This window comes from Molothrus aeneus, chromosome 11 (genome assembly GCF_037042795.1).
Source record: "Molothrus aeneus isolate 106 chromosome 11, BPBGC_Maene_1.0, whole genome shotgun sequence".
In the NCBI taxonomy this organism is placed as follows: Eukaryota; Metazoa; Chordata; class Aves; order Passeriformes; family Icteridae; genus Molothrus; species Molothrus aeneus.
In genome coordinates this window covers 5,379,179-5,400,118 of record NC_089656.1, presented here as the reverse complement: position 1 = coordinate 5,400,118, position 20,940 = coordinate 5,379,179, and the positions used below count along the sequence as shown (strand labels likewise).

General features: G+C 40.8%; 1 protein-coding gene across 1 annotated transcript in view; it reads right to left on the bottom strand.

The window, feature by feature from the left end:
- Positions 1-687: 687 nt before the first annotated feature.
- The window catches only part of VAT1L (vesicle amine transport 1 like), a 57,094-nt gene continuing 36,841 nt past the window's right edge, over positions 688-20,940 (bottom strand). Inside the window, exons 8-9 of the mRNA XM_066557147.1 lie at positions 5,493-5,576; positions 688-3,541 (exon numbers count right to left, since the gene is read on the bottom strand). Of these exons, the coding sequence (XP_066413244.1) occupies positions 3,443-3,541; positions 5,493-5,576 (183 nt within the window). The 3' untranslated portion in view covers positions 688-3,442. The remainder of the gene's footprint in view (positions 3,542-5,492; positions 5,577-20,940) is intronic.

The window sequence follows — 20,940 nt, the reverse complement described above, 5'->3', positions numbered from 1 at the left end:
TACTGAAGTGAGATTTTCCAGGGATATCACAGGCTTTGGAATGTGTCCTGCATGACTAAAATGAACCAAAGCCCACACTCCCTCTTTGTTTAGATATTAAACTGAAGTTCATTCACGTCTTTGCCTCGTGTAGGGAGATCTTTAAAGCCATGTACTCCAGTGCAGGCTGGAGATGACTGTAGGGCTTGGTAACCATCACCAGTTCTTCCAAAGACATGGAGCCCTGGAGAGTGGGATTCAAAACTCAGTCATGTCCTCCTGCTTTCTATAAGCTCATCTGGTGATGATGGCTTTTGGATTCTATTTTAAGATTATTCCATTAGGGAGTTCTAATTTCTGAAAGGAGCTATCTCTCTGAGGGTAACCTTTGTGGCAGTCTGAGTCTTAGTTTCTCTTTGTTTTAAAATACACTTCCCTAAACACTTAGTAAAAGGTGTCCATATAATGTTTTGAATTTCTTAGACTGTGACATTCAAAATTTTAGATCTACAATGTTAATGGTCTGTAAAGCAGCACACAGCAGTTTTAATAACCTCGATTTACTCTGTAATAGTCAAAATTATTTGTATATCCCACAGTGAACCAAAATGGAAAATATGACCCCCTCACATTTTCCTCTTAAGCAGTTCCAAGTCAGCAGTTCCCTAAAGTGACAATAATACTAGAATAAAACATAGACACCAAGGATAATGCTATGCTCAACATTTTATTTATATTTTTGTGTAAACATAATTTGCTTTGTAGGCACAATATAACAAAAGCTCTAAAGCAACAAATACAATTAAACAGTGTTTCAGTTCACTTCAATCAGGCTTAAGTTAAAGAAGCTTTCACAGTTCCTTTAAGGCAAATTGAGAAATAATTTGTTTCACTTGAAGAAACTATCCAATTGTCTCAGAGTTGTTTAAACAACACTGTCAGTAGTAATCACAACCCTTCATTTCTGCTACAGTAAGACTTGGTCAGTAAAAGCCTTTTGGCTTCACCAGTTTGACCAGCACAGGCTCCACCCCTGCCAGTGTGACACTACTGCTTGTGGTCTCCTGAAAGGTACTTAGGGCTTGTGGGCCAAATTCTGCTAGCACACACCCTGCTTCCAGAATGGATGCCTGGAAAACTTCCCTTAATATCAGCAGCAACCTCCCTCCAAGCTCTATTGATAGCAGTAAAGCACAGAGCAGAGTTTAGCTTGCTGATGGTCACCCTCAGCTGCGTTGCACTCAGGTACTTCCAGCAGCACTCCTTTGTACTCACTGCAATTACCTGATATTCTGCTGACCAGAAAATGGCCCTAAAATTGGTATGAATTAGCATGAAGAGTATTTTTTGCCTTGCTAACAAAACCAGAAAGAACTAGCCAAAAATTATGTGATTGTTGTCCCTGTGGTGTCTGTGGCCATGACCAAGATCACCCATATTTGTCTTGCAGGGTAATTTTGAAGCAGAGCCCACCAGACTGTGGTTTAGAACAGAAGAATGGGTTTGCTATTCTGCTTGCCCTACTAATTTAAGGCCTTGAGAATGCCACTTACTGCCAGCTCGAAGGTCACCAGCAATATTGCTCACTTTGGCATCAAATCAAAATTCCTAGTTATGTTAAGGTCTGTTGCAGGACAACATCATTACACTAGCTGCAAAACAAAATTGGGCATGTTTCCTACTGCTGTCAGCTGATGAGTCATGAAAACCTAATGGCCCTTCTTAAAAGTCCAACTGGCAAGCCCAATAAATGGAAAACTCTCGCTGAATACATATTTTCTTCTGTGGATAAAGTCCCTGTTTGGGCCCAAAATGGCACTGGAAGTATAGGAAAGTCCAGCTTGAAAATAAACTCAACTATAATGAAGTGAAGAGAAAAATGAAGTTCTGGTTGGATCAATAGTTCAACAGCTTTTTGGCATTTTTCCCCACAGTTATTTCTTGCTGTTATTTTTGAATTTGTTTGACCCAAGGGGAACTCCTTCAGAATGAACCATCTGCACAATTATCTGACAGCGACTTCATGAGCACAGTGTAAAGAGATGGACATTAATACTCAGGCAGCAAAACCAAACAAACAGAAAAAACCTAACCAGAACCTTCTAAAACCACACATAAAAGTCATCCAGACCCAGAAGTCCTCCCACACTGAGAAAACCCTGAGAAGCCCCCATTTTTCATTTTTCTGTATTAATTTTTAACTTCTATCGTAACATGCTACTTGTAGATTTGGGTGAACAGCTAATCATGTCTGGGTAAACACCTTCTTTTGAAAAAATAAATATTAATTTGAAGCTGTAGGCATTATGCAAGGTCTCTGCCAGTCCTTCAGCATTTCTACTGTATGTGATCACTGTAATTTTAAAATAACTGTTTTAACAAGATAGTTGAGGACCTGAGTAGCTGCTGTTTGGATAGGGGAAGGACGTGGAAAAAATATTTATTTTTTTCATGTTTAGATATAGTTTCCACTAGTGGGAGGTAGATAAGACTAGCTGGTCTTTGAATACTTGATCCTGTAAATAATTATAAATGTAACTGTACATAAGGAGCAGAGCTTTTGATAGAACAATTCACCTAGATAGAAGTTATCCCTGTACATGATTGGTGGTGGGATTAAGGCCTAAACCTCATTTTTTACAGGGTTAACTTCTGCAGGAGTTCAGCTCCAGCCTGACAGCTGACCACACATTAGCAATTTCAGAGCAATAAACTCCATCACCAAATTTCTTTCCACATCCTGATAAGTGATCCTTACCAATGCAATTTAAAAATGAAATTTAAAATTTGTTTGAATTTGACATATGAGGCAGTATGTCCTTACCAGAAGATGTTGATCAAAGCCTCTCAATTAATGATTTCTTGCACAATTTCAGATTCCATGATTCTAGATGAGGTACTTTTGAAAATTAATATAGGATTGCTTGTGAAATGATGAAGTATGACTGAGGAAAATAAAAAGCAATCTTTGTTGCAACTTTTATTTGTGGTTCATTAAAGGAAAACCATTTTAACACTGAAAATCCAGAAACAGAAAATTATCCCTCCAGTTACTAGAATCTTTCAGACAGCAAGTAGGGATTTATTTTTTTTTTTTACTGTTTCCAAGTTGCAAAAAAAGCCCAAACCTCCCAAATAATTTTATGCAAGATGTTGGAATTTGCATGAGAAAGATGCCCATCTAAAAATACACAGTAAGTTAATAAGGCTTTCAAACAAGAACAGAAAAATCCATGGGACTCCTACAGGGAAACTGGGCATTACACAGAAACGTGGTAATACTGCACTGGATGAGAATGGCACTTGAGTTCAAAACAACAATGATCAACAGCTCATAGCTCAGCTGACTGCAAACAAATACAACACACACTGTACTACAGCATTTGTTCACTGATGCACAGAAGAGATTTCCCAGTCTTGCTCCCTTCTCCTCTCGGCTCCTGCTGCTGCCCAGCTCTGGCTGCTACTGGATGAAGGGCATGCGCTCCTTGTTCTCGTTGTCGCCCTCGTGGTCCTCCTCCTCCTCGCCAGCCTCGCTCGTCTCCGTGCTGTCGTTGGCCATCTGCACCACGAAACATCAAGGACATCACAGCACCTTCCTCACCCCTTGGCTCCTCCTCATTTCAGCTGGATTCACTGCATAAAGCCACTTGGGAAGCTCAAGGAGACAGGGCTGCCACAGCAGAATGAACGTTCTGTCTGTGCACAGCCCCGGCACCACTTCCAGCCAAACCTGCAAGCTGCTCCCCCACAGCTCACAGCTCTATTTCCTAACAGAAGGCTTCTGGAGGACAGCTGCACACGAGGACTCTGCTCTGTGCACTTGTAGTAAACTGATAGTAAGGGCCTTGGATAGGAAACACAGCTGTGTAGGAAGTTTACAGAACGTGGCACCTCTGGGTTACAACTCCTGCACCTGCTCTAATGGATGGCCCCATCTGAGGCACAGTGTGAAAACTCAGGGGGCAATTTCCTTTCTTTTATATGTTAAAAACCCAATGAAACTTTACAAATATAGGTGCTGGCAGGATACACCCACGACAGAGTGAAGATCCCAGATCATACAGGAGTGGGAAGAAACTGCATTTTCATATTTTACTGAAGATGCCTGCACAGGCAGTACACAATTGCAGGAATCTGTAGCTCAGAGCAGCATTTAAGGAGTACACAGTGGTTTTTTCACCTGTAAATATTTATTACAAGCTGTGTAAAGGTGCAGGACCCTCCAGCACTTCACCCTGTCAGTGTAACAGGTCTGTGGAGGCACAAGAGTCTGGCTGACTGCATGGGGGTAGTTTAACAGCACACATTGGTGTGACTGGATTCTATTATACACCCATGTCACCTCTCTTAGGACACAAGAAGATTCTTGTATTAGCTCATAACTGCTTCAAAACCAAATAAGCAAGGGACCCATTTAATTTTTGAAGAGAAATGCAATGATGTTCCTTCCCTGATTGATTATATTATTATTAGTCCTCTCTTAGGACACAAGAAGATTCTTGTATTAGCTTATAACTACTTCAAAACCAAATAAGCAAGGGACTCATTTATTTTTTGAAGAGAAATGCAATGATGTTCCTTCCCTGATTGATTATTAGCCTCTGGTGGAAATAAAAATCTCAAACACAGCCTGATTTCAATGCAGAAAAACCATTGCTCTGAAGTTACCCATACTTTTGAGTTAACACCCTTTGATGAAAGTGTATTGTTCCACAATGTGAGGTCCTCAATGCCTTCCTTTCCCTTGCAGAGTGTTTGTATGAGACTGGGGGGCAGTTTTAGAGTGAGTAAGAGCTTAACTCTAGGTCTAGGTTCTTTTCTTTTGAAACAGAAGGTTTCTCAGATCTGAAAGCAAACTTCACACATCAGTATTGATTTAAAGTCAGGTTTGCATTACCTTCTTTACTGCTCTTTCCTACACCATCAGTGAATGCTCAGGAGAGCCTGGCTTTCATTTATTACTGCTCTCTGAAAGGTTTCTGGACCATCCTAAGTGCTCCAAATCTAGTGGACCAGAGCTCCATCACAACTATTTTCCCTCAGGATATTTCTGGACATATTTATGTGTTATACTTCATATATTACACTTACCAGTAAACTAAAATTCCTACCAAAAGTATACTCTAACTTTACTGTGGGAATCAGAAAGCACTTTTATGTTTGCCCACTGCAGCAATATTGACTGGGCTTTTTCCTGTTCAATCCACCTATTAATACAGGAATTTTTTAGTTGAAGTGTCTGTTTGTTTTCCTCACAAGGGCAGAAGGAGATTTGGCAGTTTTACCCCAGTCCAACACTTGCTGGCTCATTTTTGGAGAAGCAGAGAGTGATTCAGTAGAGAGAAGTAACTGCTGGCACTTCAGCAAGTACATTTCACTTGGGTTAAATACAGAATTTATGGTTATTGGTGGTATTTGAGTGCTACAGATTTAGAAGAAATCAGTGTCAAAAAGGGACATGTGGGACATGTGTCCAGCATGTGTACATCATGTCTGTGCTGTGCACTCACCAGGGGAGTGGGTGCTTTCTCCACATCCAGAATGAGTTTCCCTATATTTCCTCGGTCATGGATTCTCTGCATGGCCTCCTTCACCTGAAAGAAAGATCACTATTGATAATTTCCAGTCACACCATGAGAGAACCCTGAGTCCCTCCCTTCCAAAACCTGTGAAACATTTGCCATGCTCTGTGCAAGGTCACTCAAAGAGCTGCTTGAGAAAAGACCAAGAGTTAAACATTTTTTAGTGACTTTGTAAGGCCTGGCTTTTGCATTGTGTTTGCCAAAATGGGATGTGAGTCCTGAGGACAGCCTCTGAATAGCAAACCACATCCATAAGGTTAATGCAGAACCAAAGTGATGGACAGCTGAGGTGCAGGGAGAAACACAGGCTCAGGGAGGTAATTCTAAAGGGGTGCTCATTGCACTCCATCTTTGCAGGATATTTATCAAGACATCCTACTTTCACTGAAAGTATAACACATTTTTCTAATTGACCTATGATGTTTTTCAATTTCTTATGGGTTACCACAGAGGAAATGCCATGCCCAGGCTATGGCTGGGATTAATGCAATACTGTGGGTCTTGTTGCCTAGGAAAACATTTCTTTTCCTATTTTTTTGTCACTTTTTTCCTTATCTTTTAAATAAAAATGTTAAATAACTGGTGTCCTACCATATCACCAAACCCATCTGTTTAACAGCTGGCTGCAATTAGTGCATGTGAGAAAGGCACAAGAACCTCTTCTTACAAGTGCACTGGAGAGAAGCTTGTTTTGATGTATGAACTTTCCCAACTCAGGAGAGCTCATTGTTGATAAATTGAATTTGTGTGTGAGTGTGTTGCACTGAATGTTTAATGTGCAGCACACAGAGCACTTCTGAGGCCCTGGCACAGTGTGCCCAGAGCAGCTGGGGCTGCCCCTGCATCCCTGGCAGTGCCCAAGGCCAGGCTAAATGGGGCTGGGAGCAGCCTGGGACAGTGGAAGGTGTCCCTGCCATGGCAGGGGGTTGGAATGAGATGACCTTTAAGGTCTCTTCCAATCTATGGTTCTATAAATCACTAAAAATTGGAAGGTGTCAAGAGTTTCCTCACTTTCACCATGGGAAACTTCAGGAACTGAAAATGTGCCCATAAAGGCTGTCCCATATCCTACTCATGCTGCTCTTTGCCAGAATAACAGGGTCAGTTGAGACAAAAATGAGTTTTATGTTAATAGGATTTAGCACCTGTGACATAGTTCTATTGAATATTTAAAGAATAATGGCATTTATGTTTGACAGAAAATGCTGAGCTGGGACCTGATGGGTCCCACAGTACATTTAAAAGCCTGAATTGGGGTCCAGGCCCCCAGAATATTCCCTGAATGTCTAATACAGAAGGAAGTATGTGATTTTTAAAGATTATACAGCATTCAACTTCCAATTAAATTGAATGGATGCTGGGCACAGCACAAAATGTCTTTCCCATCTGTCAGCCTTACTTGGGAAGCTGACTGCAGTGAACTCAGAATTGCTCCTTGAATTTTAGAGGTGTTCCCTCAATTATTAAATACCAGACTTAAGAAAAATTCTATTAGAACAAAAGAAAAATTGCACTGCAAAAGCAATGGCTTTCTAATTTAGGGCATTATTGTGAATTCACCTCAGAAAACACAATCTTATGAATCCCACTGGATAGCAGGCTGACCTCAAGGCTAGTCCACAAAATCACAATACCTTTTATGAAGCTACCTTGGAGCATAAACAACACTCAGCTATCCTGTCAGACTAGCTCTGCACTGTGGATAATATTCCTTTATCCGACCACGATGCTGGAGAAGCAGCAGCTGTATAATTTTTATGTCTGTTATTACCCAAATCAAGCTTTTAGGAGGTTACAGCACAGAATAAATAACAGAATTGGAGAAATCAGCAAATACACTTGCCTGTCCACTGAAATTTATAACCAGAACATCATGTGGAAAGCAGGGCATGCAACATTTATTTTAATTTGTACCACATCGTATTTAGCAAGGCAAATTTGAGAAAATGTGCTTTCCCTGCTTTTTTCACAATATCAAGTTTAAGCCCCTGGAGAAAGGTTCAGGAGTTGTTTCCAAGACACTTGTAAGTAACTTGCAAATGCAAACAGCAGGCAGAGGCAGAGGGAACAATAAAACTTGTAACAATAATAGTGGCTATGGAATCCAGATGGAGCTATTAAAATATATAAAAACATTGAGAAGAATTTGAAAAGCTGATACAACATCTGTGCCTTTTAGTGCTATTTGCAACTCACCTACCAGGCAGTCCAACTCTGTCCTAGTGCAATGCCACTCAGCACTCGATGTCTGAGTTAAGAGACCAAGAGCTATTTTAGCAATGAGCAATTTTATGTTTATGGCTGCTAACAGTCCACTTGTTCAACCAAGACTGCAACTACTTGTTTCCCAAGGTGCCTATTAAAACCATTCCCTCTTCTCCTACAGAGGAGAGAAAGGATTAAAAACCTTCTTTGCTGTGCAAGTATGGTTAAATTGTTCTGCACAGACTATAGGGAAACTTTTAGGTTTTTTCTGTGCCTTTCACAGAGGGAGAAGCTTCTGTGAGTTTGTTCCCCAGTGTTTGCATATTCCTAATGAAGACAGTGCATCCTTCTGTACTTGTTAAAACCAGACCCAGGCTTAATTGGCTGTACAGGGAGGCATGTAGAAATTCCGGAATTTTCTGGAGGTTCCCTGAAGTGGTTGATGTTTGATTCAAAATAAACATCCCTTCCAGCAGAAAGAATTACAAGGGTTTCCCTCTTCTTACAGCATTCTGTAAGAAGAATCCCTGAATCTCTTTTCACCAATTATTCCACATTGGCTGCTATATTGTTTGCATTTGTCAGCTCAAAGCCAAGAAAATGGATTTTACTTCTGTTTATGTGGATGAATTAATTGAAATTATTCTTGTGCAGTATCAGCCTCAGAGGGCTCTTGGATTGGAAACAGTGCACAGGGGTGTTTAGTGATATGAGGAGTTTCCACTGGAATAAAGGACAAAACTCCATTGTCCTGTGCTTGCTTTCAGTATGGCTCAGGCCTGAGAGGGTCTGTGTCTGACCTAGTGCCAAAATACAGATTTTAGCCTCGAGAGCCCCCAGACTGACACAATTTCTATCAAAGCTCTGCAATGGAACCAGAACTATTACACATTAGTGGACCACTGGTCCTGGCAGTGATACACTGGATTGATATATATTGATATATATATTGATGTATCTCTCAAGAAAACCCATATTTCAATTTCTCTTCAGTTAATGATTTGCAAAGTGTTTATTTCATTGAAAGCAAAAGTGAATCCTGTACAGTAACAGTCATAAACTATCCCCCACTACTGAACACAGCACCTGTGTATGCACTGGGAGCATGGTATGATATTATTGCAGTTACTCTGTCTTTAGTGAGCTGACAGCAATTTTCCTTCAAAGTAAAATACAAGCTTGCATAGAAAAAAGAGAATAATAATTATGTCAATTTCTTCCTTCTACATAGTAAAGTAGTAATAATAGCAGATAGTGAAGCACTACCAGCTTTCAGGAATCACAATATACCCACAAATGACTTAGAGAAGTTTAATGAAGTCTCTGTCAGTGCTCCTGATTAATTTGCAATACATTTCACTTTGAGAAATATAGGTTACAAAAGCTCCAAATTAAGCATGTTAGTACCTGTAACCACTCTGACCAGACAAAAAGGATTTTCCTATTGAAATTAAAAATAGCAGGCACTACACAATTTTTATCAAACAGTACCTGCAATGATAAAACAATGAAAAGCAAGGTGTATTCCAAACAGAACAACTAACATAACATGCTGGCATTGTATTTGCATATTTACAGACAGCTTCTGATTACTCTGCTTTTCCACAGCTTTTGATGTCAGGGTGTAAAACCAGTCCATTGAAAATCAACTAAAAGACTCTTTTTTTCCCTGCAATACATACTGTACCCCTGCCTTAATTCTTTTTTTCCTATGTTCTCCTTGGATTTCTCTTGTTTGTTTTTAGTTTTCCAGGTGGAATCAATAACTGGGACAGATTTCTTGTCTGGCTTTTCATCTTAAGTCTTTCATTTCAAGTCTCCACCTCTGCTGTCCTGGTTCCTTTTCCTTTGGAAAGTTCCTGAATAGAGACACTTTCCTGCGTGCAAGTCTGATCCTCTATGAATAATAGATGCCTGAAACAAACAATTATGCTCCAACTTTGTACTGCTATAGTCAGGCCCCCACTTACTTACCCATTTTACTACCAAACTAATTTGTTGTCTGCTTGCATTCAAAATCAAGAGCCAACAGTAATCTCTACTGACGTATTCATAAATTCTTGCTGACATTCAGTTGGCTCTGGAACATCATTTTGCTGTTAGAACATAGCAAGAGCAGTCTACTGCTTTATAAATACAGGGAAATTTAAGTGGGAAATGTATTACTAATTATCTGCTGCACCATTTCTCAGTGTGAAAGAGAAATGCAGCCTACCTAAGAAATGGATGCTATTTTCAAGCCTTCGGATGTTATTTTAAACATAATGATCCATTTCTGTATTTGGCTCCTACAAGGAACCAGTCTCAGGAGTAAAATGAAAGAGACTGGGAGCTGGATCATGAAACCACTGGCTCTGCCAGCATAACACACTGGGGGCTTCAGGCCCACGTCAGTCATGTGGAGTTTAGGAGGGAGAAACAATGAAGGCAACATGCCATGGAAAAGCTTCCTAGTGGAAATGTCACAGCACAATCTTTTCATCATGCTACATGAAGCTGTTTAGCTCAGTAATGTGATTAATTTTATTGATCTTTTTTTTCTTTTTAGTGAAGTTCCACATTTACTTCAGAAAAAAGAAAAGCCCTTGAAAGACACTGGTGCAGGAGAAGAGTGGATTTTCTTTAGCTGCATGAGGTTGGATGCAGTCTGTTGCACAAACTCCCATCTACAGATTACAGTTCCATTTTTGCAGACAACTTCTTTACCCCCTCACTGTCAGCTGAGGCAGGTTTATTGGCAGAAGGCTTTGCCCTTTCCTTTCTTGAGGCCCTCTGATGACAGTGTTATTCCCTAAGGTATTTGAAAGGATTTCTACTCACAATAAAGGAATCCTTCACTCCCTTTTGATAAATCAGGCCATGGTATGAAAGGCTAAAGAGTCTTATGCTAAGATTACAAATTTAATCCACATCAGGAGTGATATTAATTCAATTATCTCAGTGTAATCTGTAAAACTCCCCAGTCATTCCAACACTGTATCATCACGAGCTGTCAAAAAGGTTATCAGCACCCAAAGGAAACTTCCCTCAGTACCAGATGGGCACAGTGAAGCAGAGCATCAGTTCAGCTTATGATCTACAATTGCAATTTTCCCTCTCATTAGTTCCACACCTTTAGGTTCAAGATTTCTGTTTATTTTTATACATCATCTCAAAGAATCACCTTTCATCCTCTGCTTACACACTGAAAATGTCCAAGCCTTCCAAGCATGTCATGACTGTTCCCTTCTAGCCATGAAATAATCCCCTCATAAATTTTAAGCTGTGCTGCACACATCAGCCTAAAGCCCTGCTTCTCCAGCTACACCCCCCCCCCCCTTTAATCCTTCAGCTGATTCTTCAGACCAAAAGCAAAAACAAAAGGAACAACATTCACTCCCTGCATCCGGCCACCAACCCAAGTCCCTTCTGCCCACACCCCCTCCTGTGAACACTTCTGCCCAGTATTATTTTTAAACATCCATTTTTTGGTGTTTTTTTTCACATAAGAGAGTGTCCAACACAGACATCTCCAAAGCTGGTGCTCCAGGGATTCTTTACAGCAGTTCCCCCAATGTCACTGCATGCCCCAAACCCAATGACACCACTCTCCTGCTGGCTCACCCATTCAATCCTGGCTCTTGGGCAGTTTCTGAAGCCTGGACTGTGTCTCCTTGAGGGGTGTATGCCATGTCACAGAACCCCCACCTGATCCTGCTGCAGCCTGCTCATCACAGCTGCAGCACCCAGAAATAGCAACAGCACCTTCTGACCTGCTGTCGTCATCCAGCACATTCATAATTAAGTAAAAGAGGTGGAACAAAGCATTCACCTCAGCAAAATGACTTTATCTTCAGCCTGGCTGACTTCTGTTCTCCAAAGAATATGGGAGGAAGGAGGGAGCACCCTTTAGCCTGCTTAACCATCAGAATCAGAACCATATCTCTTATCAAAATGTTTGTGTGGTCTTTGGTTTGGTTTTGTGCAAAACAGATCCAAAATCCACTTCACAGTCCCATTGTGAGGTTCATCAGAGGTCAGAATGGAAAGCACAGCATGACATCTACTTTTGGGGGAGAATTTTGAATATCCTGTATATACAGACAGATTTCAGCCCCTGCTTTACTGGTGTAATTTCCCTAACATCACCAGGTTGCACATGAATGAGGGAGAGCAGGTACTGGGAGGAGAAAAAAGGAATACCTGGAGTGTTCCATAGCCTTCAATCACTCAAACAAATGTACTGTAAATGAATATTATCATTCAAGCATGGCTTTTACACAGATCAGCACTCTCTGACCACTCCTCCCAATCGGAGCATGAACTTTCCATCAGGAGAACTCAGTGTTTGCCTTACAACAGCCCAGAGAGCTCCCTCCTGCTAGCCCTGCCCTGCTCCTTTCTGTGCAGCTAAAACACAAATGAAGAATTTTGCTGGTGTTTGAGTGCAGGCTCTGTCTGCCAGGGCAGAGCTGTCTGCACGAGCTCTGCTCAACAACAATTAATTCCTCTCTGAGACGCCTGCAACTGCATCATGCCTGCAAAATCACATGGACAGGTCTCCATGGTGACAGTGCCATGAGCTGTGCAAACATCAGCTGGCTAGGCAAGGTTACTTTGGCAACCCAAGTGTCACAGGTAATGATCCAAATCTCCTTCACATTTATGAAAAAATAATCTGAATTAAAAACATGCCCATTTTTCATTCCAGGGCTGGCTCTGTTCTGTTGCTGCTCCTAACTGGCACTATTGCAATGAGCCCAGAGCTACCTCCATTAGAATTACAAACAATAATATCAAGAATAATTATTTAAGCATTATTTCTAGACAGTAATGAAGAAAAAAAGATGCATACTGCAGTTGATTCTAGCTGAGATCCCCCATAAGCCAAGCTTTAATACTATAGCTTTCATTAGTGCTATAGAGCAAAATAATTTTTATCAGGCTCACTGCTGTGTTCTATTACAAAGCTATGCTGTCTTTAATATGGATTGTGAGCTGCATTTTAATTGCAGATGCACTTCTCAGACCAGGAGAAGAGTTTTCTTTCATGTTTTTGGTATATATGGCTTTCAAAACTAACACTGCAGTCGCTGCAAAGAAAAAACACATCATCTGACTCTGGATTTTGTCTGTCTGGTCTGTGGAAGCGAAGACACTGGAGGAACCAAGGGCAGCAGCTCCTGCACCTGCTGGCAGCTCTGAGGGAACCTGTGGTGTTCCACTCCCTGCAGACCCTGCCAGGCTGCCAGGGCAGGGGAAGCACTGAGCAGAGGGAAATGGAAATGGAAATGTCCCTTTGCAGCCACCCAGCCCTGCTGGGGTGCCTTGGGCCCAGGGAAGGGACAGCCATGGTGTGTGATTAGTGCAATACAACACCACAGCTCCCTGGGCAGCCAGACACACACGTGGCCAGCAGTCACAGCCTCCTCTGCTCACAACTCCCTTCTCCTCCCAAAACAGGCATCTGTCAAAATTTAGTCCTGTTGTTTTCTCCTTGATAATCTTGAAATGTCTCTCTCATGTTTATACAATATGATGTTGTGGGGTAATATTTCAGCGGGAAACATGCTGGTTTTTTTCAAAGCCTTTTTGGTTTTATTTTTTTTAAGTGACTTTGCAATACTTCCCTTTCTCAGGCTGCCTTCTGTACAAGCTTTTGTAAAAACCTGTTTTCCTGTGTGATTAGTGACAGTTATCCTACCAGACACGGTTATTTGGACAAAGCCATCCTTTGCTGTGAAGGACTATTTCCCTTGAGAGCAATGGAGTAACCTGTATTCAGCACAGCACACTTCCCAGGGAATGATCTGCATTCCTGATAGGAATATTTCCCTTGCACTGTGTAGCAGAATAGCCAGCAGAAAAATGCTTCTAGTGTTAAATTGCCTTATCTGCCGTGACAAAATCCTTCAATTACCTGTTTGTGTGGGAGCTGGGTACATGGGAGGCTGGCAATCCCACATCTGCAGCCAGCCTGGATTCTCCTGTCTCACCTACTCCATTAATTCTGAAGAGACCTCCCAGACTCTGTTCTCCTGGAGGCTGAGGGTATGCAGCAGCTTGCATGGCAGATGGAAAAGCAGCATAATATTTACAGGATTTTGAAAAGGCTCTATTCCTGCCTGTGGTGAATGCAGCCAGCTCTTAAGATGCAGAAATTGAGCACTGAGCATATGTAGGAAGACACATCAAACTCAGGGTATGCGGGGCCCAATTTTCATAAACGCCTACATGGGCATGGAGAAAACACGGATACAATCAAAATGTAAAAATTCAGTATCACTAGCAAAGATTTTGAGCTGATTGGAGTGTTTTTCCTACAGGAAAAACTTGGATCATGAAGTCTGTCTCCATGTCACGTCACATCATGTCGTGTCCTGTCCTGTTCAAAGCCACCTGAAAGCAGAAATGATTTTATCCAACACCTCTGTTCATGCCCTGTCACACTGAACTTTTGCACCAAAGGTTTTGCCTGCACAAGTGCAAACAGAAAATACTTTCTGTATCCCTTTCATCCCTCCAGTGCTGTTTGCAGCTGCAAACAGCAGCAATGGCCTCTATTCCCTCCTGCTGCCTGTCAGTGAGGAGAGACCTTTTCTCTGGAGTACCTTTTAGCCTCTCTGTATGTTGCCATGGCAGCAAGACTAAAACCAGACCCAAGATGAGAAAAATGTCAAAGGAATAAAAACTGATGCTACAGGCAAACTGAGAGTCCTCCCTTGGCTGCTGAAGATACCTATTAAGTGATACATCTTCTGCATGGAGAGCTACAGCTGCAGAGCTGTGCTGCTTGCACTCCTTCCTTATTCCTGCAAGCTCCTGCTGACGTCAATGAGTATTTGTTTTGTCTCAGTAAAATTCAAAGAAAAAGAGATTTAAAGCCTTGTAATTACAGAATAACTGAGCCAAATCTCGCCAGCCTTTACTTACAGAGTCAACAGGGATAAAGGAGGAAAAAAAAGGCAGAATCAACAACAAATTAAATATTTAGAAGTACTAAAGAGCAGTGCCTAGATTATCAGTTTGGTGGGAGCTTTTCTACATGATAAAAGAGGAGAAGAGCCTGAAATTTGATCCATCAACACAGGGAACTCCAGCAGGTTAGGACAGCTCAGGGGCATTCAGCACTGATAGCTGAAAACAAACTTTTATTTGCAGCAAAGTGCTATAGAATTTCTGTGGGACTGTGCATTATCTCAGAAACTGCAGGGAGCCAGAATGGACACTCAATTTGATTTACACTGGCACATCTTTTCTCAGCAACACTTACTATTAAGATAAGCTTGAAGAAAGTAATATTTTTCCTGCATTACTATAGGAAATGATTATCTTATTCCTTTCAGAGTCAATTGATTACCAAAATTCCTTTCAGGGGTAGAAATTTGATGATGAAATCCCTGGAACATATTTGAGCTTGAGAGAAGACACATCCTGTGAATCAGGATGCAGCTTTGGGGTCCTCCACTGGTATTTCTTTTAGAGCAGCAGCAAAGCCAGAACCCCTACTCTATTCTTGTGAGCCACTGGCTCCCCAGGGCTGGCTGAACCTTTGGAATTGATGGTAGAAATTACAGAAGCATGGTCCCAATGCTAGGAAAATGGTTTTGAGCACATCAAAGCCACAAGTAGAGGAGCTCAGAACTGGTCCCCTGCACGGTACCTTTCTGGCATTAATGCATCTTGCAGTGAATTGCAGCCAGGTGTGCACACAGGGATGCCCCAGACACCCCTGAGGCTTGGGGAGTTCAGAGCAGCAGCTCTTATGGTGAGGAAGATTCCTTTAGCTGCAAATGAATTTTGGCAGCCACAGGGAAAAGAGACCCTCTGCGCTCTGTCAGGGTGCAGCAGTCTGCTGCCTAAATTGGATTAATACATGATCTCAGTTTGCTGTATTCCTGTACTCCATCACAATCTGCTGTAACAAATTATGGCAGGAAATAAACTTTATTAAATTTATCACTATGCAGGTAAAAAACCCCCACATCTTATGCTATTATTGACTATCAAGCTCTATGCCATCAGTTTTTAAACCCTCAGCAATGTTGCCCTGTGATCTCTATGAAAATCATCTGGAGAAAAACGGCACCAACCCACAAGATAATCTTATTTGCTCTCTTGCCCTCAGCTCCAGTAGTTATGAGTGCCATTAAACTCTGCTGCTCCTCCTCCACCCCCAGCCCATGCAGACCTGATCCTAAGCCCTCTGCTTTTTGTGGAGCTGTATTGCTTCTGGATTACAGTGCCTGGGCTGTGGAAGGGCAGAGCCTTGCAGCAGCAGCAGCCCTGCCTGGTTCCCTCCTGTGGGAATCCAGCAGAGCCCTCTCCACACAAGGGAAGGGTCCTCCAGCCTTTCTGGAGCAGCACAGGAATATTGCTGTGTGCCAGCAGGGGTCAGGGGCCCTTCCCACCACACCCCTGCTTTAGTGTTCAGGCTATTACAACTCCCAGTACTGGGGTCAAATAATGTAAGGGATGACACAGAACTCAGAGTGCCCCTTCCATGTGCTGCTTCTTTTATTATCTCTCTCAAACCAGCAGTTCTTGTCCTCTCAGAAGTTGCACAGTGGTGTGGATGAAACCCTGAAGTTCTGAGCTCCCTGTGATGCAGATCTCCACATGGCCTTTGGGCTTGTGTCTGTAAGCATAAGATAATTTGTACTGTCCATTCCTCGCTACTATGGTGTAAAAAAGGTATTTCTTTTTAGTTTTATGTTTAGACCAAAAGCCCTTCCAAGCCCCTCCTGGATACAACAAAACCAAAACTCCACAGGTAATTACTTTCTTCCTGCTTTCCAAGCTTTCATCAGCATCTGTTTACTCAAATTTCTGTCTATTCACAACAAAAGAATTTATTTTATATAGAGGAGGTATTTCATTGTGTGTACTTCACTAGAGAGGATTTTCTTTCTTTCAGGAAGATGCAAAACTACAGAAAACTTTCCACAAGCAATGTCCTTTTATATCTCCTATTATTTTACCAGCACTCCATGCTGATGGTTTGTATTAGTTCCACCTGATTTGTCTGTCAGGCTTGTTCCAGTTCTGTGATTCACTAGAGCCACTATCCAATAACTGGATCTTCACACAAAACTCATTTCTACAGTCTATCAGAGGTTTTCCATCTCTTACCAGCACCAACAATTTTTCTTGCATTTCTCATCAACACTTTTCAAGCCACACTTCACAACCTGCATGAGAGTAGTTTCCCTTTTTTCTCCCTTTAAATTCCCTGACTTTCCTCACTTTCTTCTACATGACCCATGAAAACATGTCCTTGTCCTGCACCTTTCTCAAATGGCAGGTGAATATTTTTGAAAGTCTGGCACAAAACCTGTGACCAGCATGGCTTTGGAATAGCCATGGAAGCCTCTTTAACCTCTTCTTTGGAAGCCTCTGTAAACTCACATCTTACTTTCTAAATGATTCAAATGAGTCAAGTATTTTTCACCCAAAGACCTTTATTACATATTCCTCAGACTCATTCTTAAGCTCTCTTTTGAGCTACTTATTTCACAATATGGGATATTAAAATCATTAATAAAAAATGACAAAATCCTATATGATTTATCTACGTATTCAAAAAAATTCTAAGTCTTCCTTTATTACTACTAAGGAGCAGAAATTGTGCTTTATTCCAGAATCACTATTCCAAAACCACGGGAACTAAACTTAGTGATTACAAAATACAGTAAACATTCAGTCTTCCAGATGGTAATCAGTAAAAAGTCTTGACACTCTAATTTCTAAAGTCTGAGAAGCTTCATGTAAAAATCCACCTACTGGGATCAGATTAGCAGAACACATTAATGTTGTGACTTTGAAAACTATCTCCATGTTACTTTGTAACAATGGATTATCTTCAGTAAAATCTGTCCCCAGTCAGAAAACTAATTATGTAAATCCTTGAAACTCATCAAGGTAAATACCAATCATGTCCCTAATGATACAAATAAGAAAATACTTCTCTTTCTACTTCCTTGTGTAATTTTTTTTTTTTTTGTTTCAGAAAGTAGTGCCATGAGGATTGCAAAGCTAATTCTTTGTATGTTATCACAGTATTTTTCAATCCTTCAAAAAGCTTGCCAAGTCAGATCTTACCATTGGGTGCCACTCTGTAACTTCATTAAAACTAAACAAAACCAAAACCCTCTATTGTATTAAACTGTAATACAGTTGTTATGATAGAGAGTGTGATTCATGCTTATCCTCAGTTTGAGCTACATCACTTTACAGCAAGATTGAAATAATTCATCCAGGGAAGATGAAAGGTATTTGAATTTATCTTGTTTGCTGGTTGACAGTTTTACAATATATATTGCAGTTCTATTTGCTTTATTACTTAATATTTCTCCTGGCACTGTTAAAAAAATGTCTCATTCTAAGGCTGTATTAAAGACCTTAACTCCCCGCTAGCATTGTACCAGTGTGACTGCAATAAAATTGATTTAGTTTACAGCACGTGTGATGCTGGTGTGTGAGCACTGATTCAGCTCAGCATTGCCCTGACCCAGCTCAGGCTGCAGGAATGGGCAGCACAGAGCTGAGCACGAGTGTCTGTGACAGAACATCCCTGCTGCAGCCCAGGCAGCTTCTCCTCTAATGCTGTGGCATTTCCAGGGGTGGATAGGCAGAACCTCAGTAACACACATTGTGCTTAACTGCAAACAGTTTAACTGGTTTCACTGCAGGAACTCTGAGAATTATGCTGGGTGTTTCCTTCAGATTGAAGGGAAAGATACAGGATTGTGTTACAGCTGCTGAAGAACTCAAAGGTTATGGCCTTCTTGCTCAGGAAAGTTTAGGATCTTTCAGATATTTTAGCCAGGACACAATCAGAGCAATAATAGAAAAAGCCCTCAGGTTTTTCTAAAGGTTGTGGATATTTGGTGGTGGTCAGGAATTCACTTTTACACAGTCTTTATTCTACTCAACTGAATTTATGTAAACGAAGGTTTGGAGCTGCCTGTGGTGTGTGAAGCCTCATTTCTTACAGGTATGGCCCAACATTCTCAGATGTGTGCACTGTAACACCACCTTCAAAGCCTGAGCTTTGATACTCCAACTATCATTTTCTGTACAATCAAAACTCTGGAAAATCAGTGCTCATTTGAAACTCTACAATTGCATTGCTTCCTTTCAGTATTGTTTTCTCAAAGTCAGTGCTCATAACACAGAGTTTTTCCCTACAAAATACCTTTGGGTTCAATCATTCCCAACTGGTTAATGTATATTTAGGAGTCTTTTAGTATTGACAATGTATCTGCTTCACTGCCTCGGTGTAAATTTAAATCATTATCTGTAATTGGCAATAATATTATTACTAAGCTGTAATACCACACAGAACTCTCAATTATCACATTAAATTTAGATTATATTATGCTAAGAGATTTCTTTATGCCCAAGAGTAATTTTGCTTTTAAAATTCATCTGTGTTTAAAATGACTGAAAAAAATATATGAGCCATTATCATTAGGTGAGAACAATTATCTTGATTAACAATTGTTATGCACTAAAATGAAGTGTTATTTTGATAGTTTTGATTTTTGATGCCTTTTTTATTGATCTTAGCAAAGTTGTGTGAAACAGAACACAAAACCTATGTTTTCTTTGCAATAAAGGCAGTCTAGTAACCTAATCAGACCATTAGTACCAAAGAAAAAATAAATTAAAATAACCCTGGAGAGTAATTTTGTGCTACTGCTCGAGAGATTTCCAAAATTTCTACCAGTCTGCCAAAACTAGTCATCAACATGATCAGCTGCTGAGAGACAGAATTGGCTTTGCTGCTGGAACTAATAATTTACTTTTCCTTTGGCCACTGTTACACAAATACACCCATAAGCTGATCCCAGGAAATGAGCTAGAATGCTCACCTTACAAAGGCATTTCTAAAACCAAAAAGGCCCATTCAATTTAATTTACTGTACCAGAGTTCAGTATCTATTAACATCTAAACATCCCTCTACTGCAGCTAAAAGCTTATGTCAGTGTTCTCTTCATAGGCCAAGCACCCAAAATTCCTCAAAGCTGAAAGATGTGAGCTGGAATTTACAGCAGAAATGCTCAAGGCACAGCCTCTGCTGCTGTTTCTCAGCACAGTAATGCAGCAGGGTCTGAAAGCTGCCCTTTTCCTTCTGCTCTGTTAACCTTTCTGCTCCCTGTCAGTCACAGAAATGGCCTCAGCGATGATGCTGCCACTGCAGAATCATTTAGACAAAATGGACCCATCAGATTTAAATATATATAGAGATATTTTCATTATTCTCATCTCCCACTTCCCTTTTGATTCTTTTCAGCGACTTCTTAAGTGGATTTCTGGGCATTCATTGATTAATGAAGGAAGAGACTCATAGATTACAGCCAGAAAAGCAAACAAAAAAAAAATTATTCTCATTTTCTTTTTTTTTCGAATCAAGAGGCCAAAACCTCACCCAAAAGCATCAGTCTGAAAATGGAGATATTTCAAAGGCAGGAGGAATCCAAATTGTTTGTATTCTCTGTTGTGCCAGACATACAGATGACACCTCTCAACTCTCTGAATATCACCAAGTAGACTGCATTATTTCTATCTCCTTTTTTTTAAATCCTTAGCATCTGTGAAAATAGGTCTTTCTTTAATTTGAATGCAGACTAAAAGGAGTTTCTGAGAGAATGTAAACAATCAGGAGGAACTGCTAACACAAACCTCAGATTTCTGGTTCATGCTATCCCTAGAGAAAAGCTGAGTTTCTCACATTAGCACTCCCTGCCAGCCTAACTTGAGTGACCAAGAGCTTTCTCCCAAACACCCAACTAATTAACAAAGAAGCCTGAGTGGAATTTTTTGTCAGAGGGAAATCCAAGGTTCTGTTCAGAGGCTCTGTGGCTGAAACTACACACACTAGCAGAGCCCAGCACAAGAATGAAAGAGCATCTAAATGTGGCTTTGAAAACTTTCTTTCTAATATTTTCCCTCTCTTGCCTGTTTTTTTTTTTTTAGTGAGTCTCACTCACAGCATCCAGCAATTATTTCTGAGTGACAGCAAGCACTCATTGTTCCAGCCCTGCAGAATTCCTTGCCAATTAGTGCTCTGTGGAGCAGGAGGCACAGTAAACTTTCTCTTAGAATTCATTTAAAACTATTTCTGCTGGTGGATGCATTAATGTATTGGCAGATATTTCATCCACATGCAAGACTGGAAGAAGACAG